Source organism: Chelonia mydas, chromosome 10, assembly GCF_015237465.2.
Source record: "Chelonia mydas isolate rCheMyd1 chromosome 10, rCheMyd1.pri.v2, whole genome shotgun sequence".
NCBI classification, from domain to species: Eukaryota; Metazoa; Chordata; order Testudines; family Cheloniidae; genus Chelonia; species Chelonia mydas.
In genome coordinates, this window is record NC_051250.2 from 32,708,872 (window position 1) to 32,731,274 (window position 22,403).

The 22,403-nt window shown below is 42.2% G+C and overlaps 1 protein-coding gene across 5 annotated transcripts in view; it reads right to left on the bottom strand.

Annotated features, from left to right (window-relative positions):
- Positions 1 to 520: 520 nt before the first annotated feature.
- The window catches only part of LOC102941740 (CREB binding protein), a 179,131-nt gene continuing 157,248 nt past the window's right edge, over positions 521 to 22,403 (bottom strand). For all 5 annotated transcript variants that reach the window (XM_043523771.1, XM_043523770.1, XM_037911060.2 and 2 more), the window contains 8 exons: positions 20,923 to 21,073; positions 19,917 to 20,063; positions 19,296 to 19,409; positions 18,548 to 18,713; positions 17,266 to 17,433; positions 8,921 to 9,082; positions 8,354 to 8,635; positions 521 to 4,931 (listed from right to left, as the gene is read on the bottom strand). In XM_043523771.1, coding sequence (XP_043379706.1) covers positions 2,784 to 4,931; positions 8,354 to 8,635; positions 8,921 to 9,082; positions 17,266 to 17,433; positions 18,548 to 18,713; positions 19,296 to 19,409; positions 19,917 to 20,063; positions 20,923 to 21,073 — 3,338 coding nt within the window. In that variant the 3' untranslated portion in view covers positions 521 to 2,783. The remainder of the gene's footprint in view (positions 4,932 to 8,353; positions 8,636 to 8,920; positions 9,083 to 17,265; positions 17,434 to 18,547; positions 18,714 to 19,295; positions 19,410 to 19,916; positions 20,064 to 20,922; positions 21,074 to 22,403) is intronic.

A 22,403-nucleotide genomic window follows, 5' to 3' on the forward strand; every position in this document is an offset into this window, starting at 1 on the left:
GCACCTGTTCCCACACCCGTAAAATTCACCCTTTTATCTAAAGCACTCCGAAGTCTCTCTCTAAGAAACACTAAGAAGCACATCTAATTTCTGAATTTATTTGAACATGACAGAGAAATTATGTGCCACCGCATTCAGCATGGTTGCAAAGCACATGAGATCAAGAATAGTGACACTGCGCATTCTAGACTCTCCCTCCCACCCATACCCCATACGTACAGTATTAGCAGCACTCTCTCAACAGGGATATCAGAACTTAATTACGTTTCTGTTTTCTATCAGGACTTTCTTGCACACTTTCCACAGCTGGAAGCCAGCTGAACTGTAAGATGAAAGCAGCCCCATCTCCCTCAGGGTTTTGCTTATACAGCTTTAGAAATAGTGCTAATGAATTTTTAAAATAAAAATTTATATATGTATATATACACACACACTAGCGGAACTCAGTCAGCTAAACCTTAGTTCAGACTCAGCTGATCCTAATGGGCACTAGCCAATTGGAACCATCCTTCAATCCAAGTAGTTTTACCAGCTTTTATTAGAAACACCAGCACATTTCAAGTTTCCTCTTTTTGATCACAAATATAGTATTTTTCTCCTTTTATGTATACAGCATGAGACACAGCATCAGGGCTTTCCATCCTTTTTACAACAATTTCCTTTGGACAAGCTCTGGGTTAGTGTTCAGTGACCTCACCCCAGCCCAGAATTTTGACATCTTGATTGCTGAAGACAGTTGCACGGGAAGGTGAGTCCAAAGATGGTGATGTTGGTACAATAGTTTAGATTTGCAGAAGACGTTAAGCAGAGACCCTCTACAGTTTAAAAAAGATTAAGCAGTGCTGTGGTGCACTACTATTTTCACAGTATGGGGCAAAAAGTTCTTCCACTTCCAGAAGTTAATACATTTGCTTTTTTTCCTTAAAACACTGTCCCAATAAAAAAAAAAATGTAATACTGGAGGAAGTGCTAACTTCATGTAAAAAGCCAAGCAAGCCAGGTGCTCCCAACCAGAGCAACGTCAGACCATGGGTTAGGGGGTATTCTTCTGGATTTGCTGCAAATCCCCTTTGAAGTTCACATAAGCCACATGACTAAAATGTAAGGTGTTGTAATCCTAGGCTAACGGTGGATTTAACTTTCATATCCTAAACCTGGAGAGTTTCCTCAGTTTTAAATTCAGAAACAAAGTAATTTATTGGGTGGTGGAGTGTGCCCATGAACATCAGGGCATGACAACAGGATATTAGAGGGAACACGTACATGATTAGTAATTTTTATTCCACAGAAAACCCTCAAATCTAGACTTGGAGTTAACAGCAGAAAAATAGTGTTAAAGTCAATAGGTTTATATTATGTTCATATTTTGCTATAGACTAAATAAATTAGCCTAGAATTAACTCAGTACTCTCTCTCTCTCTCCCCCAATGGTGATCCTTCTCTAAATTCAATGCATTTTAAAAAAGCAACGGCTATTAATAATTTATTCCAGTTAACCCTTTGGGATGAATGCCTGTAAGTGTTAAATCTATGGGAAACAGATTATCTTCCTCTCCCCTTCCCCAAAAAGGAAACAATTGATAAAGGGTGTGGTAAAACAGACATGCTACTGACAGTACTCCTTTTATCGTGCCTTGCCTATCAATGCCACTGGCTGCTTCTGTGTAATGAGTGAATATTCATAGCCATGTCTTACGAAGAACATGATCCAAAAAATATATAAATAAATAAAAACCTTAAACATTCTTACATGGATTTTAAAGAACAGAATACATGTTAAAAACTTCAGTAATTTATATCAATTTTAAGCAATACTTTATATACAATGGAAAAAAGACATGCATAGTCCAAATACAATGTTGAAAACAGCATTTTCATAACAAAAAACCCCAAACACTAAGTGTTAATACCATGTACATGAATTCAAGAAGGACCACCCTTTTTGTCTGTTGCACACAGTTTATTTAACAATATGATATATAAGTAAGAAATGAGGTTTTTTTTGTTTTTTTACCATTCTATACAGTGATTGAATCTTCGTGGATTTTCTTATTTATAGTAATTATAGAGCTTGCATGATTTACACTAGAATTGCTTTCCTCATTTCAAGTTTCACATAGAAGAAAGAATGAAAGAAAAGAATGCTTCTTCTCTACTGAAATCAGCATGGTCTAAGAGTGATCATCCCTATTTTTTTCCATCTAAAACCAGTTTTATCAGAGAAACAAAGCAACAATTTCTACATCTGCAAGACAAGGATTTTGGCATTAGCCAATGTTTGTGTGTGCAAGAGTCAATTCCTATTTTTTCCAGGGGTAATACTTCAAATGCCTGCAGAGTTCACTATAGAAAAAAATCTTCCCGCAACATGTCAAAGTTATCGGGATACATTATAATGTTGCATTTTTCAGGAAACAGTTTCTGAATATTATTTTTCTTCTCTTTTAAACACAAATGTTTAAAGTCTTGAAAATACAAATAAAAATATGAATATAATGAACTTGTTTTCCCATTAAAAAAAGGTATGAGTCAACAGGAACAAAAAAAATAAAAACCCCAAAAAAAACAAAAACAAAAAACCCACAAAAAAGAGACCAGATATTTTAACCGCCTGGCTTTAACAAAAAAATATATTCTTTGTATTGTTTTTTTAAACAGCAATTCATTCTTCCATGTGTAGGAAGTAGCAGTTCCATCTAGGATTCAAAACAACCTAGATGTCTGAATTCTCAGTACAAAACGTCCAAGAACATGAAAGGAAAAAAAGTGATGCTCCCATAATGCTACAAACCCTCCACAAATTTTTCTAGTGTGTCTCCTGTTGTATCACCAACCAAAGACAATTCGTTAGACAATGCACTCCTGTTAGGGGTGTTTAACTGTGGAAGCATTGCACTCTGTTCTGGGTTGCCCAAGTGTCCCTGATCCATGGAGCTAGCCATAGTAACTGCAAGTCCCGGGTGGGGGGAACCAGTCTGGGGAGAGACATGATGAGGTGACGGTTGGGGCTGTATCCTTGGTGATGGGCTGGAATGTGGTGGTTGGGATTGGGGCCGGGGAGATTGAACAGGTGCTGGAGATCGCACCTGGTTGCTGAGGGATGTGGCAATCTGCTGGCCGGGGAGATGAGATGCCTGTGGTTGTCCTGAGAGCATATGTTGCTGGGGGCTCATGGGATTAGGCTGGCCTGGGGACCCTAGCTGCTGTTTTATCTGTTGCTGTTGCAGAATCCTTTGCTGCAGTGCTTGCTGAATGTTGGAGGTGCCATCTGTCCCCATGCCAGGTTGGCCCATCTGATTCAGCTGGCCCATCTGAGCCATCTGTCCCATGGACCCCCCCGGTATTGATATATGCTGCTGCATTCGTTGCTGTTGCATGGCTTGAGGATAACCTCCAGGTCCTTGAGGCTGCTGAAACTGATTATGCCCTGCCATCCCTCCTGCCATGCCAGCACCTCCTTGTTGTTGTTGCTGCTGCTGCTGCTGCTGCAGTAATTGCCGCCTCAGTATCTCTCTATACTGTGGACTCATGTTTGCCATGCCAGGACTGTGGCCAGGGTTCATAATGTTTATCGCTTGTCCCTGGGGATTCATGCCACCAATTCCCTGCTGCTGAGGAGGAACACTCTGTCTCTGGCCTCCTGCTTGCATTGCACTTAGGGTCTGCAGGCTAGGCTGGGTGTGCATACCTTGCTGCTGCATCCCAGGCTGAGGCTGTATGCCTGCTTGTGGCTGCATCCCAGGCTGGTTTGCCGCGTATTTGGCTGTTCTCTGCTTTATAAAAGCTGCCATAAGCTGAGGGTTGGATTTGAGGATATTAAGAACCTGCTGTTGCTGCTGTGGAGAGCTGGGTGATTTCAGGGTCCGCAATAAGTCCTGAAGTGCATTCGGTGCAATGCTGCGTGGTGGCTGTTGCACCCCTGGCATTCTTGGCCCAGCTACAGTTTGCTGTGGCGGCATTGGCATAACAGGTCTCGGCATTCCCGGCTGCATTGTTTGCTGCGGTGGCATTGGAGTCGATTGCCATTGTCCAGGTTGCATGTTGGACATTACTGGACCACTTACGGGGTTGGGCCGGGGTACATTCATGCCAACCTGCTGCATCTGGTTCACTGAACCCACTGCTGGGTTTACTATTCCTGGACGGCCAGGAGGTAAACCATTGTTTATGGTGTTGACCCTGTAGAGTTGCTGCTGCTGCTGGGCAGCTTCTCTCTCAATCTGCCGAGCTGCTTCCACAGCAGCTGGGGGAGGCTGGGCAGGAGGTGTAGGTGCTGCCACCTGGTTTGTAGGTTTTCCTGTTGGAACAGTAGTAGGGGGTTGAGTCCTTGTTGCGCTGGGGAAGCCAGCTGGTGACATACTTACAGGGGAGGGCTGGGGTTGAGGAGGCGGCTGCGGTGTTTGTGGCGTACTTGGCTGCTGCGTGGGAGTACCAGGCGTTGCTGAGGTAGGAGAAGGCAAACTTTGCTGAGGCACGTTTCGGGTGTTCATGGTAGCCATCCTTCGGCGCATTAACTGAGCTTGTTGGAGGCGGTGCTGAATCTGCTGCTGCCGAAGCTTGTGTTTAATATTGAGACAGAATGGCACTGGGCATTTGTTCTCTTGGCAGTGTTTGGCATGGTAGCAGCAAAGCGCAATTAGCTGTTTGCACACAGGACAGCCACCGTTTGTCTTGCGCTTGCAGCCCTTGGTATGCTGAACAACCCGTTTCATTTTCTGGCAGGATGGTAATGAGCAGTTTGCGTTGCGGCACTGACAGGCATGGACCAGGGACTGGATGCAGCGCTGGATGCTTAGTCGACGCGATTCCTGGGGGCTCTTTGACTGTTGCTCTCCTTGGCTGTTGCTCTCATCATCCAGACCCAGACCCCATTTAACCATCTTGTGATCGTGGCTCTTAGTGTTGTAGCAGTTAATGCAAAGGTCGTAGTCCTAAAAATAAAGAAAAATCCACTCAGTTCAGCATCTTAATACAGCATAAAGCTCTTGACACTACAAGGGCTAAAGAGGTTATGCCAACGTATCCTTGATGTGAAACTAGGCTTTACTGTTCTGTGGGTTTTTTTTGCAGGGTGGGATCTGTCTTGCTCCACTCAGTGTCAACTAAGGCACATTCTGGAAGGGCCCAACACCCAGGGCTATGCCTGTAGGAACTGGGCCACCTCAAGAGAGGAGATGCTAGGCTCACCCAATATTTACACATAACAAATCCTGCATCTTGGTAGCGGATTAGACTAGATGACCCTTGCAGTCCCTTCTAATCCTATGGTTCTATTTATGAAAATATTCCAGTTAAGTCACTCAAGAGCAAGTATCCTCTTTAGAAGCTACTCAGATAATATCCCCAGCAACTAATTGCCCTGCCTGCTTCTGTCCTTTTCAGATGCTATTATGAGACAGTAAGTTTCCACCCCATCAATTACAATTGCCTCACTGGGATAGGACATGACAGAGGAATATCCTTCTAGTAGACAGAGCTGATATTAAACCCATTAATACTGCAGGAGCCAAAACTTCTCTAATGTGTCAGTGCTGAGCAACAGGAACTCCAGAAATGGGTATTTTGAAACCCAAGAGGTGCTTCTCTTGAACCGTGACTTCTTCTCTGGGAAGACCAGTCTAACAACACTGCCTGAGAACAGAACTAACCAAAGCCAATACAAAACCAGTTGCTTTTTTTAAGTCTCCACAGATTGCAACCAACTCCATCAGCCTGGTGGGCACAGTTTAGAACAGTGGAACTCACAATACATTGTCTAAACTGTAACTTTAAAAATAATGTAGTAAAAACCTAAAACAACTAGAAAAAGAGAAGGCATTGCAGGGTAAGGAAAAAAAAAAAGAGTACAGCCAATGGTTTTAAGACTTGCCACTGCAGCAGCTGAACAGGAACTGAAGGGGCTGAGTTTGTAGCACCTTATATAATCTTTCAACTGATTGTTTGGACCTGTGAGGAAGTATGCACATAGCCCCTGCTGTCTAAAAGGTTCCAACTTGGTACAGAGGACTCATGAATATTTCCACAAAGGAACATAAGAATTGCCTGAGGTTCATCTAGACCAGTATCCTGTTCAATATCATGTCAACATAAGCTAACCTCTGGTATAAAAGCGTCCCCCCGGGGATTAATACCAGTGTAACTGTAGCAGTAAAATTATACAGTTAAATTCCCCTTATAGGCAAGCCCAGAGCTGCTGCCTACTCTGTAGAGATAGCTACCCAGAACAAAAGCCAAAAGCCTTAGCTCCTCTCCTCTGCTTAATTACTAACTAGATCAGTCTCCTGAAGTCCAGCTTCAGAGACTAGCACAATGAGTCTAAGCCCTGGTCTACACTAGGACTTTAGGTCGAATTTAGCAGCGTTAAATCGATGTAAACCTGCACCCGTCCACACGATGAAGCCCTTTATTTTGACTTAAAGGGCTCTTAAAATCGATTTCCTTACTCCACCCCTGACAAGTGGATTAGCGCTTAAATCGGCCTTGCTGGGTTGAATTTGGGGTACTGTCGACACAATTCGACGGTATTGGCCTCCGGGAGCTATCCCAGAGTGCTCCATTGTGACTGCTCTGGATAGCACTCTCAACTCAGATGCACGATTGTCTGCCGTTGCTCTGACGCAGGGAGGGGTGACTGACGACATGGCTTACAGGGTTGGCTTACAGGGAGTTAAAATCAACAAAGGGGTGGTTTTACATCAAGGAGTATTTCAGGCAGGACTTCATGGAGGGTTCCAATAAGAAATGGTGCTCCTAAGTTATTGTTCTTATTGGAACAAGCAGGTTGGTCTGGCCTCTGATTGATACATGGTAGATTTATCTTGCTGCACCTTCTCTGTGAGTGACTGCAGTGTGACCTAGAGGAATGAGTCCCCTAGACGGGGGGCGGGGGTTGCAAATGAGTACAAAACAAATCTGGTCTATTTCTTGTTTTGATACACTCCATCTATCTTTTACATCTTTGGCTGGCAGCAGACGGTGCAGAAGGACTGCATGCCATCCACATCTCATGGCTGCTCGGCAGAAGATGGTACAAGAGGACTGCTAGCAATCCGTATCACCTGCCTGCTCACCATAAGATGGTTCAATAGGACTGACTGCAGGACTAAAGAGAATGACCTCATCAAGTCACTCCAAATTTAGTCCCTGAGCCCATGTCTGCCCAGGCGCTCCTGATCGACCTCACAGAGGCGACCAGGAGCGCCTCGGACATGACGATGACTGCTTCCAGTCCTACTGTACCGTCTGCTGCCACAAGGCAAGGGGTTGCTGCTGCTGTGTAGCAATGCAGTACCACGTCTGCCAGCACCCAGGAGACATACGGTGACAGTGAGCTGAGCGGGCTCCATGCTTGCCGTGGTATGGCGTCTGCACGGGTAACTCAGGAAAAAAGGCGCAAAACGATTGTCTGTCCTTTCTTTCACGGAGGGAGGGAGGGAAGAGGGGCCTGATGACGTGTACCCAGAACCACCCATGACAATGTTTTAGTCCCATCAGGCATTGGGATCTCAACCCAGAATTCCAATGGGCAGCGTAGACTGCGGGAACTGTGGGATAGCTACCCACAGTGCAACACTCCGGAAGTCGACTCTAGCCTTGGTACTGTGGAAGCACTCCGCCGAGTTAATGCACTTAATGCACTTAGAGCATTTTCTGTGGGGACACACACACTCGAATATATAAAACCGATTTCTAAAAAACCGACTTCTATAAATTCGACCTAATTTCGTAGTGTAGACATACCCTAAAGGTCCTAGATCCTTTAATATCAAATTAAATCTAACTCAGAGTCAGAGTTTAACAGTAAGCCAAATTTACCTTAGATTCAGAAATTGATTGCTGGACTGCTGTATATTTAGCTGCTCCTATAGCAGTTAGACTAAAAATTCGTTACTAAGCTATATCAAAATTTTATCCCCAAAACAAACTTCATATTGAGGAAGCTAAAGCATATACTTTACCTGAAAGAACTGAAACTATATGTACACTACAGGGGCACCACCGTAGTGCTGCAGCTATGCTGCTGTAGCATGGACACTTATTACAGTGACAGAAAGGGTTTTCCCATTGCAGCACTACTCAAGAGGCAACACCTCAACTGACAAAAGAATTCTTCTGTCGACTCTAGCTGCGTCTACAGCAGGGGTTAGGTCATTCTGTGTCATGCACAGCATGAATAATTACTCTGCTGTGGCAATTAACCCATGCTGGCAATCCCGAAACCTAGCTCAGAATTAGTTTCTGGATCTATGGGCAGTTCTCCGGACAACATTTAACATGGGTGAGAAGGAGGCACGTTTACAAGGAGAAGAGTGGAAAGAGAAAAAAAGAATGAGTCAGACACATATGCACATACCTCACAGACAGTACAGTGCCACCTTGTTTCCACATGGTGCTTGCACTCATTGCACGTATAGACAAAACGATCCTGCCCTTGAGTATGTAGTTCTACGAGCATGCACAATGTGGACCACTTGGATCGGCGTAATGAGGAGAACTCCCAGTGCTTATCTCTTGCTAAGGTAAGGAAGGCATCCCGCCCATCCATCAAATCACAGCTAAGTAATGGATCAGGGTCCACAATGGGAGGCAGGGTGTTTATTACAGGTCCAGCATGTAAGTGAATCACAAAGAAGACCTGCAAGTAAATGGGAAAAATGACTAGGGTTATAAAAATAATTCCAAAACATCTTTTAGAAATAAAAGCTTTTAAATAGAGAAACAAAGCCTATACCATACCAGAAATATGGTATGTTCTAATTAATTTAGTTGAAGGTAACCTACTTCAATATGTATTGTAAAAGAAAAATAAAAGTCTTATTGCAATCACAAGCATTGCTCCTTCCTGTTTTGGACTTAACTATTGTCAAGCCTCATTTTACAAAAATGTTATCTCCTATTTCAGCAGTATTTTTGACTGTACCTCTTTATGCTTTTCCATGGTGGCATAGAGTTTCTGGGACAGATCATTGGACACATTTGGCATGCTGGGTTTCTTTTTGTTAGCTCTACTGATGCTGCTCTTATTCTTGTTGGTTTTTTTATTGTTCTTTTTCTTAGCATTCTTGCTGTCACTCTGGCTCCCCTGCAATAAATATGTTGGAAGGATGTTAAACTTTGTAAAACTCTGTTCCATTTACTATTGTTTCACTCAAGCCCTTTGCTGTCAAGAGTTGAGTTGAGTTGAGACTTCGTTCCAAATTATGTAAATTAGCCACACTACTGTTGGCATATCAAGTCTTCCAGGGGAAACAGGAGGCATGAATTTAAAACTTGTCAGGCAAGGGAAGGAAAACAAATTAATTTTCAAACAATTTACAGTAACATAAATGTGTTTGTAATTTAAATATACATATATTCATTTAAGGATTTGGGATTTTATGCAGTTTTCTTTTCATTATAACTTTTGTGTGAAAGCTTTGCACACTTCACCTTTCACAGCTTGCCAGCAGTTCTTTACACAGCACCAATATTTTAGGAGTTTAACAAAATTGCCTTGCCCTTGGGATTTCAGATGCTTTTTTGAGCTCTATCACTTCGAACAAATCTGAAACTCTGTGCGCCCCAAGGCTCAACGTGCAGAAAAGGATGAGTGTTCTGGGGGCTTTAAAATTAAGACGACTACATACTTCATTCAGAAAATTTGCTACTGCGCATGTACAATTCTTTCCAATAGACGTTTCCTAACAAGGGCATATGCCAGGCAGCTGCAGTGACACATCAGACCATAATGACTGTGTATTAAATGGTAGAGGCAAGCACAGGGACAATAATTTCCTTTTAAAACCCATCAGTATGGATTTTCACAGCTCACTGAGGGATCAATTTACATATGAACAATAATATTTTTTAAAGCACTTTCTATGCCCATTTACAGGTCAGACTATGATTAGATTTATAAGACCAGGCAAAAAAGTTGCCTCTCTTTGGAACTAGATGCCCTTGACAATTATTTTAAAACATGAACACCAAGTCAAAAACCTCCCAAAACACCCCCTCCCCGAGTTGCGATTTCCACAATCCAAAAGCACTCGTGAAAATTCTATGAAATGAAATACACACACTTATATTCTTTGTAAGAAATTTATTCAAACACGAAGGCAAACATTATCTAAACGGAAAAGCTTGCAATTCAGTAAACATAATAAAGTCTCCAGTCTTCTAACAAGTTTAGATATCAATATTATTTTATCAATTCATTCATTTTTTCAGCATCTAACTTGTACTGAAATTTTGACCAAGCCCATGTGAATGTATTAAAAACACACTCTAGTGCTGCTGAGGGGAGTCAGACAGAAGTGTAGGTCTTTTCAAAATTGACCATGTTCTGAATTCAACTGTCCTGCATTCCTTTATTTTCCTTCCAAAATTTTAATGCAACAATGATACAGCCTCCTTTGCAAACATATGTTCAGAGCAGAAATTTAGCCCTTCACTCTTAAATGCTAGGAGAGAAAGGAAAGTCAGGGTTATGTTCTATCAGCCACATTTCAGCCTCTTCTTCCTAGTCTGAGAACAATGTATGACCTCTGTGTATGGGATCAGTCATTAATTCCATAGCTTCCTTAAATAATTTTTTGGTTTTGTCCTTGGGCTGTTCCAGCTCTTTGCTGTCAATTAGACCAAACCAGATTTCCCTCTGAGATGCTGATGGTGTCATCAGTCTGTAATCTGACAAGGCCCTTCAAAACTTCCTTCAATTGCTTTTGTACATTTCATGCCTGTCTACACAGGCCCTTGTTAAGTAACATGTTGGTATTTTTTGATCCAAGTCCTCCTCCTCCTCCGTGCAACTTAACATTTATGTTTGAGTGCAAAGGCATAAAAACAGGGCTTATCTTCAACAGCAACCAAGGACTGTTCAGTGCAGCTTGGAGCAGAGGAGAGGGTAAAGGTGCCCTTTTGCACTCCCCTCTTTTTGCACCATCCAGGTTCTTCAAGGTGTGTCCCCGTATCAGTGCTCTACTGTAGGTGTATCTGCGCCCCTGATTCAAGATTTTAGGTAGCAGTGTCCATTCAGCCTGCACACATGCTCTCCCTCCCTTGTGCTCTGCCACGAGGCTACCTAGCACTGTATGGGCAAACCGCTCTCAGTTCCTTCTCTACAACAGAGCCCCCTTTTTGTAAACTCTGAAGTAGAGGGCAAGAGCATGGTTCATGGAGTACCTATAGGAACACACATCTTGAAGCACCATCATTACTGCACAAGGTGCATAACTTCCTCTTTGAATAGTGTCCCTATGGGTGCTCCACTGTAGGTGAATTCACAGCAGTGTCCTCCAAAGAGGGCTCGGGCTTTGGAATGGAGTCTATTATTGATGACGCCATTGAGCTGAAGTTGGCATCAGAAGCTGAGTTTGAAGTAATTACATAGTGTTCCGTGAAAGTATGAGCAGAGGCCCACATTGCTGCCCTGCAGATTTTTGAGATGAAAATATCTTTAAACAAATGCAACAGAGGTGGAGATGGATCACGTGGAGTGTGTGCAAATTCCTGATGGAGACAGCAGGTTACAGGCATGACAACAGTTAATGCAATCTGAGACCCATCTGGAAAGCCTTTGAGCTGATATTGAGGAGCCCTTGGATTGGTCTGCAATGGAGAGGAAGAGTTTAGGAGAGTTCCTAAAGCCCTTCGTCCTGTCAAAATAAAATGCTAAGGCTCTCCTAACGTCAAGCATATGTAGTATTGCCTCCCTGTTGTCACGGTGCGGTCTGAGGGGGAAAAAGGTGGGGAAGGGGATGAGTTGGTTTATGTGGAAGGATCAGGCCACCGTGGCAAGGAACTTTGGGTGCAGCCTCAGTGATTTTGACTTTAAAGAAGACAGTGAAGGGTGGGTGCACCATCAACACCACTATTTCCCCTATTCGTCACGCCGAGAATAGGGGAATAGTGGCTGAGGCCACTTGAAATGCTGTCTTTATGGACAGGTGCAGAAGACAGCAAGTGGCCGTAAGTTCAAAGGGTGGTCTAGTTAGGGCCTTTAGAACTAGTCTGAGGTCCCAAGTTGAAGTGGAGCGCCTGGTGTGTGGGAAGAGGTTTCCCATGCCCTTGAAGAATCTTCATGTTGTTGGATTGGCAAATACCAAATATCCATCCACCTGCTGGTGGAAGGTTGTTATGGCCACAAGATGTACTTGGAGTTAGCTAAGGCCTGGGCTACACAGGAGGGGTTAGGGGTGGTGTTTCGAGCTAAGATACATTATTCGCGTAGCTGAAGTCGAAGTATCTTAGTTCGGGTTACCTGGCCGTCCTTACGGCAGCGAGTTGACCGTGGCGTCTCCCCCGTCGACTCCACTGGCGTCTCCTGCCGAGCTGGAGTACAGGCGTCGATTCGGGGATCGATTTATCGCGTCTTGACGAGACGCGATAAATCGATCCCCGATAGATCGATCACTACCCACCGAGCCGGGCCAAGCCGGCGGGTAGTGAAGGCATACCCTAAGAGAGAGACCAGCCCTTTTGAGATCTAGTATATAGTCTAGGATCAAAAGGAGAGTGGAAGATGTCAGAGCATCTTGTTTGGAATTGCACCAAATTAGGAATTGTTGCTACTTTTGGAGGTAAGTGCGACGAGTCATCAATTTCCTACTGTGTAGGATCACGTCCTTCACCTCCTTGGAGAAGCAGCTCTCTGTGTTGGAACCACGAAGGAGCCAAGGCTGGAGCCAGAGGATCTGTAAGTTGGGGTTACAGATCTGTTGTTTTGGGAGAGTAGGTGAGGAATGGACTGAAGAGGAATTGGAGGACACATTGCTAGCTGCATCAGGTATGGGTACTATACTTGTCTCAGCCAGGTGAGGAAAATTAGTATAACTTACTTTTTCCTGCCTTATCTTTAATAGGACCTTCGATATCAAAGGGAACGGAGAAAAGGCGTAAAGCAACTCTGCCCCATTGAAGGAGGAAAGCCTCTCCTAGGGACTGCTTCCCCAGTCTGGCTCTGGAGCAGTAGCAGGGACATTTCTTGTTCCGGTCTACTGCTGGGGTTCCCCATCAACTGAATATGTTGTGGACCACTGTTGAGTTAATTTCCCATTTGTATTTGCGTGAGAAATTTTGTCTGAGAGACTGTCTGCTGTCATAATTTGTACCCCTGGCAGGTAAGTGGCTGATATGAGTACACTGTGGGGAATGTACCAATTCCAGAGTTTTAGTGCTTCCGTGCAAAAGAGAGAGTGACCTGGCACCTCCCTGACAATTTATGTAAAACATGCATGCTGTGTTGTCTGTCATGATTTTTGTGAGAGTATCCCTGATGAATGGGAGAAAGTGTGCACAGGAATTTCTGACGACTCTTACCTCCAAAAGGCTGATGTGGAGTACAGCTTCCATGAGGGACCATTTGCCCTGAACTCTGCAGATGTTCAGGTGGGTCCCCAGCCTATCAGAGAGGTGTCTGTTGTTAGAATCAGTATTGTTGGGGGTTGCGCGAATAGGATCCGTGCACAGACCTTGGATAGGGCTTTCCACCATTCCAGGGAATGTTTAACCCCGGAGAGCATCACTAGCAGCTTGTTTAGCCTGTCTTTGTTTGGAGAGCAAACAGATCTGAACCATGCCTGTAGACATCTCATGTGTAGTCGGGCATGAGATGTCACAAACGTGCATGCTGCCATATGCCCGAGGCAATTTCTGGTTGACATTTGTTGGCTGTCTCTGAGACTGGTCAGGGTGTTGAAACTGTGCTGTGGGGAGAATGCTCTCGCTTGCACTGTGTTGAGTTTGGCCCCTATAAACGCCAAACAATGTACTGGAGTCAAGGTCAAGGAGTATGAGTGCGGAGCGCGGAGGACTTGTCAGCCAAGAGTCTGGAGCTCTCAAAAAGGTGGTCCTCAACCATCATCTGTACTCCTTTGGCAGCCCTGAGAGGTGCAACTATGAAACCCACCTCATTACCACCACCATTAAAACTGAGCAGGCCACTGTATCCGCAACATTCAGTGTGGTCTGTAGTGCCGTTCTCACTACCAGCTGGCCCTCATGGATGATGGCTTGAAACTGTTCTCGTGCTTCTGGCAAGTGGTAAATAAAGACACTGAGTTTTCCATAATTTATATGGTCGTACTTTGCCATTAAGGTTTGGCAGTTTGAAATCCTGAATTGCAGAGTTGCTGAGGAGCATGCTTTCCTTCCAAATAAGTCGAGCCTCTTTCAGTCTCTATCCTGTGGCATTGATTTAGCGTGGTGTTGCTTTCCTCGTGAATTAATGGCATTCACAATAGAGTTAGGTTGACGATGTGTAAAAAAAAAAAAGACTGCCTCTTTTGGGGGTACGTAGTACTTCTTGTTGGCCCTTTTGTATGTTGGTGCAACAGAAATTGGTATCTGCCAGATAATCTTGGCAGGATCTAAAAGTGCCTTGTTACCTGAGAGAGCAATTCTTGAAGAGGAGGAGGTATGCAATATATCCGGGGGCATCACTGCCTCATCTGGTGAGGAAGAGGAGATATTTGTCATCTAGTCTCCTCTTCTAGTCTGGCCTCCTGGTCCTCGTAAGTGTCCTCCTAAGGTTCTGGGGCTCTGAATATGAGTACATTATGGGGGTGCACCAGTTCCAGAGTTTTTGTGCTTCTGTGCAAAAGAGGGTGACCTGGCGCCTCCCTATCAATTTATGTAAAACATGCATGCTATGTTTGTGACGTTGCACTCCATATGCTTTATGAAAATATGCTTCTGAATGTAAATATGATGTAACTGGAATATGCTTCATGCAAAAGGTCTCTTGTAAGGTATCATTACAAAGCTTATAACAGTGGTTCCCAAACTTTAACAACCTTTGAACCCCTTTCACTAAAATGTTGAGTCGTGTGAACCCCCTCCTAAAACTGAGTATTCCCAGGGATTTTCCCCTTTACCTGAGTATAAATTATAAAAGCAGTGATCTTGGAAATATAAAATTTGTTTTAATGATATGATTACACACTATTTATTATTAATTATTTATCATTACAGTATTTTTATTACATTATGAAAACGGCAACACTCTTCCAAGATCTCACTTTCATAGCTTGTATCACTTTGAATAAGCCTGTTATCAGACAAGGCTCCTACGTTTCATCAAGGAGTATCAGATGTGAAACAACATGAAGGTATTTAAGAAGCCAACTCAAAGTGTTCCTCCTACACAAGCATTCAGGTCTTGAGCAGTCCAGGCAAACAACGCGTGATACAACAAAGCTTAAACTTGTTCTTCATAATAATTTTAAAAACAATACTAGCTGCCTATTTAATTTTAAAAACAGCAAAAAATATCAACCTCCCTTTCCATTTCTTATAAGGAGTCTTGAAGTTTAAATCTCCTCAGTCTGATAGATATGCTTGCTTTGATCTGCTTAGCTCTTGGAAGTCCAGGGGCTCCGTGCTGCCCAGGGTCTGTAGGGACAGCTCTGTCCGCCATTAGGGAATTTTTTCCTGAGAACCCCCTGTAACATTTTGTGAACCTCTAACCCCAGTGTGGGAACCACTGGCTTATAATCTACTGAGTGTGTTCATCCTATTTGTTTGCATGTATTATTTCTATGTCTGGAGTTAGGAGAATAAGATATAAACTTGTATTACTGATGTAATCATATTAAGTGGAAGCCATTAAGGGTGCTTCAGAATCAACGAACTGTAAAAGGCTCTGTTTATTTACAAACCTTTCTGTGTATGTGTGGGCCAGCCCAGGAAGAATGGAGGCTGGAGTCTCACAGGACATGTGACCATGTCACATGATGCTGGAATCTATCTTAAACCTGGTACTTTTCCATTTAGAAGGAGGGGTAGGGACCCACAGAGACAAAAGATTCCCGCCTTGTGCCAAAGCTATAAAAGAGGTTGGAGCAGGACAAAGGGGCAACCAGTCATGAGAAAACCCCTGCTTACCACCTGAGATGTCTGCTGGAACTAACAAGGACTGTACCGGGGAAAGGATTGGGCCCAGACTAGGAAGGAGTCTAGTCTGTGAAAGAAGCTTACTGAAACATCTGAGGGTGAGATATTACCTGTAATCAGTTTTTTGCTTTATTTTGCTGGGTGACTTACTTTGTTCTGTTTGTTATTACTTGAAACCACTTAAATCCTACTTTTTATACTTAATACAATCACTTTTGTTTATTAATGAACCCAGAGTAAGTGATTAATACCTGGGGGAGCAAACAGCTGTGCATCTCTCTCTATCAATGTTACAGAGGGAGGACAATTTATGAGTTTACCCTGTATAAGCTTTTACAGAGTAAAATAGATTTATTTGGGGTTTGGATCCCATTGGGAACTGGGTATCTGGGTGCTGGAGAGGTAACCTGCTGAGCTGTTTTTGGTTAAAGTATGCAGCTTTGGGGGTGTGACGAGACCCTGAGTCTGTGTTGCAGCAGGCTAGTGTGTGTCTGTCTCAACAAGTCAGGGCTCGGGAGTCCCAAACTGGCAGGGAAAACGGGCTCAGAGGTAATTTCAGCACATCACGTGACAGTCCCAAAGGGGTCTCTGTGACTGAACCTGTCACAATGTTGCCTGTCATGATTTTTGTGAGAGTAACCCTGATGAATGGGAGAAAGTGGCTGCACCCAAGGGTAGCCGTATCAGGAGTGCTGGGGATTGGAAAGTGGCTGCGAGGGCCCAGTTGTTGTAATGATGGGGCATGGTGTGAGACCAGAAAGACGTTGTCATCTTGGTCACTGACTCCTTGCTGGAATAGGGTGGCACTGATAGGGAAGCTAGAGGTAAATGCCCCAGTGCCACTGATGATTCTGGGGACTGGAACACACTCGGTACTGGAGGAAAAAAAACTTTAGTAATTTGCAGTACTAACATTTGCATTTCAATCCCCTATCACTGCAAACTGACATGCATAGGCTTGCTATAGAAAGAAGATTTGAGCCTTTAAATAGTGTCTTTCAAAATGCAGATATTTTAAGGTAGCTTGAATTTAGAAATTCAGCGAAGGGGCTGTAAAGCAAACCGAGCAGCCATTGTGCAATCCAAATTAGCTCACAGACATCCCTGGGTTTTAGAAAACATTTTAAAAGAAAGTAGGAATGTTGTCTGTGACATGGAAGCTTTTACTACTCTATTTAAAAAGTGCCATAGAATTTTTCACTTTTATCTGGAAAGAAGCCAGAAATTTAGCTGATAGGAACTTTGGTTTAAAAACTCAACTGAAAGACAAAAAATATTTTTTCTCCTAGTTCTGAATTGCATTATCAGTATCGGGTATGAGCTCTAGCTGAGATTAGCAACTTGGACAACTTCTGATCTGGGGACAAATATTGTATGCGAAGGTTAACTTACCTCTGTTGTTTCACTAGCTGCTGTACTTTCCTCCTTCTTCCTCTCCTCCTCTTCCTGTTCCAGCTCCTTAATGCTCTCTTCCAGCACATTTGGCCAGAAATCACCTTCAAAGTAAGGCAGCTCCTTGGCACTCGTCAGCCTGTCCTCAGTTGCTTGTTTGAAGATGTCCTGTTAAATGTGTCACACAACAGTACGATTGAATGAAGTACCAAAAAAAAAAAAAAGCCTGAAGTCAATAGCAGAACCTGAGACATACCTGCTGCACTCACATGGCTTAAAGCTTTTTTAGTACACTTGAAAAGGAACTGGTTCTACATGGAGAAGTTTACAGTGTATTCTAAAACACTATCACAAATACAACTGCACAGCTAATGATTATAAAGTTACTAGCAATGTGTATATATGTTTAGTTTTTTGAAAATGAAGTATTTGTATGGTCAGAAAAGAACAGATTCTCTAGCAGCCTTCTCTTTCTACTTTGTAATCCTCAGTGGAATACAATAGGGACCATTACTCAAAGTAGAGTTTTTTGAAAGAAAAAAAATAACTGGTTATTAGGCTAAACGTTAGCCAAGTGTCCTATACCCCTAGGAAAGAACATCTCTCCTACAAATTTACAAGCTGCACAGCTTTTCCGTTACAAGATAAGCAATGAATGTGACAAGGGCACTACAGAGCTTTTCATTCACTACTCAGCTAAGTTAGCTAATTAAGAGTGAACGGCATAACTGTCCTTAGCATCATACTTCATAAACTCAGTGAGAAAACTCCTTTCAAATGAACTGTGCACCTTTAGCCTGTGATTTTCAATGGGTCATAACTTGGTCAAATCAAAACCAATTTTTGCCACCATCCTCCAAAGCACTTTTCCTTGACAAAGGCTATTTCCATGCCAAAATTCAGCTTTCACCTCCAGGCATTTCAGGACCACTGCTGTTCAAATAGGCCTGATTAAAATATGTATCTATATACTGTACAGCTATCTATCTAGATATTTATTTAATTTTCCACTCTCTAGCCAAACCTGGCTGAATTAGTTTTGCTCAAATGCTCACAAAAAAATTTCCATTAAGGCAGAGACCCAGACTAAAAGGCTGTAACCTCAGCGGTGAAAGTTGCAGAAAACTGTAAGCAAAGGAAGATAGTGGCTAAGAATGTAAATGTTTATAAAACATTAAGCAGAACAGTCACTGCCTCTTCCCTTACATTGAAGAAGTGTAGTAAGTAGCCTAGATATAACGAACACTGTAAAATCAATCCAGCCAGTAAAAGGTATACAAACCTTGTAGTCATGAATGATCCTCTCAGCAAATGCCTTGTCCAACATCTTCTTATACCATTCTTGCAAGCGTTTGGGTTTTGGTATTTTCTGATCAGGGGGATGGCAATGGAAAATATAGTCATCTCCTTCACTTGGGGGACAGGCCCAAATATGACCTGTCACATACCTGCAGGTTACATGCAAAAACCAATAACATCTCAATTAACACTCAGCATTATAATTAAATTCCTTTGCCTTTTCTATACATAAACCCAACCACATTTACAAATGGACTCAGACTTCTCGCTTCCTTATAAAGATGTTGGGGAGTTTTATGGCAGTAATAGCTTGTGTCTATACAAGGGCCCATGGTCTAATCATGGAACTTAGGCTTTGAATGGGTTATTTAGTACCCAACTCTCTCACCAGTTTAGTGGGTGAAGGGAATGAGATTCTCTCAGTCTAAAAAGGGAAAGAGAAATTAAGGAAAAACATTCCCAGTATGGGGAAAACACCACTATACGCTCACTGGTGCAGAAATCCAAACAATATCTCCACTGTGGGAGAAGAGGTGTCTGTTTCATAAGACTCTTGAGAAGATGGTGGAAGGAAGGTAAGAGATTGTGTTAAACAAATCAAAAGCCCTCCTCACACCCAAAGTAAGAGAGAAGTCTACTCTTTAATTAAAGTTACATAGAGTAACCATACTGTTCACATGACATTGAATTACAGCATCATTTTGCAAAGAATTCAGACAACTTTTGCTCACCCAAGTTTCTTCACATACTCCAGATATCCAATAAGGATTTCATGATAAACGGCAGTTCGGAGGCAGCGGGGTCGGAAGAAATGAATACTATCTAGATACGATATGTACACACGCCTGTGAGGATGAGGGAGAAAACAAAAAAAGAAAATGATTCAAATACAAACCACATTAGCTTTCATAGACTGGTGTTCAGCTTTTACAACAGCCACTGACTTGGTTGCTTTGGGCAGGGACCTGGAAAATAAAGACTGCAGCTGATTTCAAAGAGGAGCACTACTTTTCACTGACCAAAGAGACACGTTAAAGTACGTGATGTAAAGCTGCTTAAATAAAAGTGAAATATTGCCAGTGTTTCACCTTTTGGACAACAGACAAAGATATTGAGAGACCAGGGAAAATGCTAGCATGGAACTAGACAGATTTGAATTTTATGTACTTCCTAACATTTTGACTGTCAATTTTTTTTTTTTTTGGTGTGGAAAAGTCTTCACACTTAACTTTATAGTAAGACTGCGTGTGCCACGAATATTTCAGTATGTGGAAGTATGGGTAGCTAGCCTGTATTTAAAGTATTAAAAGGCTCCATGTGCACCAGTCACTGCTGTAGAAATGAAAAAGTACCTGGTATTTGGAGGTGGGCAGTCAGAGCCATACTCCTGTACATGCATGCCAAAGAAGCACACATCCACTCCATCTATCTCCTCGAAAGCAAACAGAGCTTTAGTTCGGTAAGGGAAGGACTCTGACATTTCACCAGAATCCACAAACCTGCAGGAAAGGAAGAAATCTATCAATGGACTCTAAAATTCTATAAAAAGGAAACAGATCTTTACAACATTTTTTAATTCTTCAGAAATATTTAAGTACCAGTTGTGGCAGAGTACAGAATCATATTAAAATGGCATCATGGCAATGCAAGGCCAGTTTCCATAAAGCTTTGAGACAAAAGTTTTCCCATATAATTAACTTATGATTGAATATGTAAACACAAAGTACAAAATTGTCCAAGAAACTGCCAGCCTCTAAATAAATAGTACATTAGTTATAACGCATTGAAGTTACTAACTGAAATGCAGTCAACACTCTGCCGTCTTTGGAGTAAAACTAAAGTACTTTTATGGATAACGCCTTTCAAAAACCATCCCATTTGTCATGAAATAGCCCATTTACTATAAAAGCATTTCCAGAAGCCAATGTATACAGAAAGGCAACAAAATTAATGAAATGTTACTAGAGTAGAACTTTATTAATCTGCACTGTACTAAATTGCACATCCTACAATCTGCACAAAAATAGTGATCTTTCCTCACCTCTTCTAGATTTAATAGTAATAAAAGACCTCAATGTTGCATAATCTAAGGTCGCATTATTTTTATAAAATACACTACAGAATATAGCGGTATCATAAGTAAGTTAAAATACAACTCCCAAAATAAATTAAAGTACATTTTATGGTGTATTGACTTCATTGTGTTTGTTCACTTGCTTGCCAATTCCCAAACTCTGAAAATTTACAAAGCGTCTCCAAACCAGTGCAAACTAGTGAGGTTCTACTATACCTAGGTAGGCAAAAAGTTACACAAGAAATATGCATCAAAATGCTACCATAATAAAAGAGAGGACTAACCTGGATTTCATTCCTGGTTTTACTTCTACTGTCTTATCTGAACTGGCTACGACTCTGACAAAGACTTCCCCAGCTTCAGGATGATTCTGTCGCCGCAAAAACTTGTTTACTCTATCTTCCAAATGATTTCCTAAACGGGTAGTTTGAAGCCCTAAGGGGGAAAAATATCAAAGACCAAGTAAGTAGTGATAAAAAGTTTGGGGAAACTGAAGCATAGTTTAGATTGAATCACAGTGTCAGAGATCTTTCTGACTCACTGCTCCTAGGATGCAGCCATAGTGCTTTCAGTTTTCTTTACTATTGCATGAGAATTAGAGTTACCTTCTACAGCCAAAATAAAAAGTCACCTTCTTAGCGAAAGTTAAATTTACACAACTCTTATAGGCAGGCTAACCACACCACAGTGGAAAAAACACTTTGTAAATGCGCTAACAAAGGAGGCTTTTATGGTAATTTAAAATTTGCAGGAGATTTTTTAAATACTGCAAAACTTTTCTTGTAAGAAAAACACTCATTTGGCTGCTTGACAGAGATTACATCAGTTTATAAATCTGGCTCCCAGCCACACCTTTTGAAGCAAAGCAAGTCAACAGAAATGAAAAGCCTCCTGACTTCAGTGGAGATTTCACTGTTTTTAAAACAGAGGTTTCAGTCTGAGTAATCTACATAATTATAAAAATGTACATATTGAGCTTTAATAGTTATTTGCACAGGCAAAGAAGCCCCTAAAGGTTCAAGTCCACATCCTGTATATCCCTGCTCCACTAATTCCGTTTTTCTTTTTACATAACATTTAAAAATTATTCATGAAAAAAGTACACTACAGACAAAAAGATACAATTTTTAATACATTCAAAATATAAAGTCTTTCAAAACTTTACTTTTAAAGAAAAATAACCCTTGTCATTTAAATTGTGAAAATGAAAGTACCTTATGTTGTAGGGCTTATTGCTACTGCTTTTTAAATCATTTATACAATTTTACATACAAATTACTACCTGGCAAAATGTATTTAATTATTCTAGTCTTACCAGCATATTTCCTCCCTATCTAAAATCAAGGTGGTGGCATAATTCACTTATGCATTCTCGTGGTCACCCATTTAACCCTGCTACATTTAATTTACAGTCCCCCGCAGCTACTATTCATCAGTCGTAGGGCTATGTGATTTGTCACAGAGGTCACGGAAATGTGAATTTAAATAAAGTCAGTGAAATCTTGGAAAAATGACTGTAAAAACACATTTGATTAGGCCCCCAGAACAAGTGGTGTTGTGACCTAGACACAAGGTCACAGTGCTACTCATGTTTGGCCTGTCCACCCCTCCATCTCCACCTACAGAGGGGTGGACAAGCCAAATCTGAGTGTGCTGCAACCCCGTATGCCAATTTGCAATGCCTGGAGCTGGGTCCAACTCTGAGGGACAGGAGTCTATGGGGTGAGTGCAGGGTGGGCTTACGCTCCAATCTCCCCCCACCCCA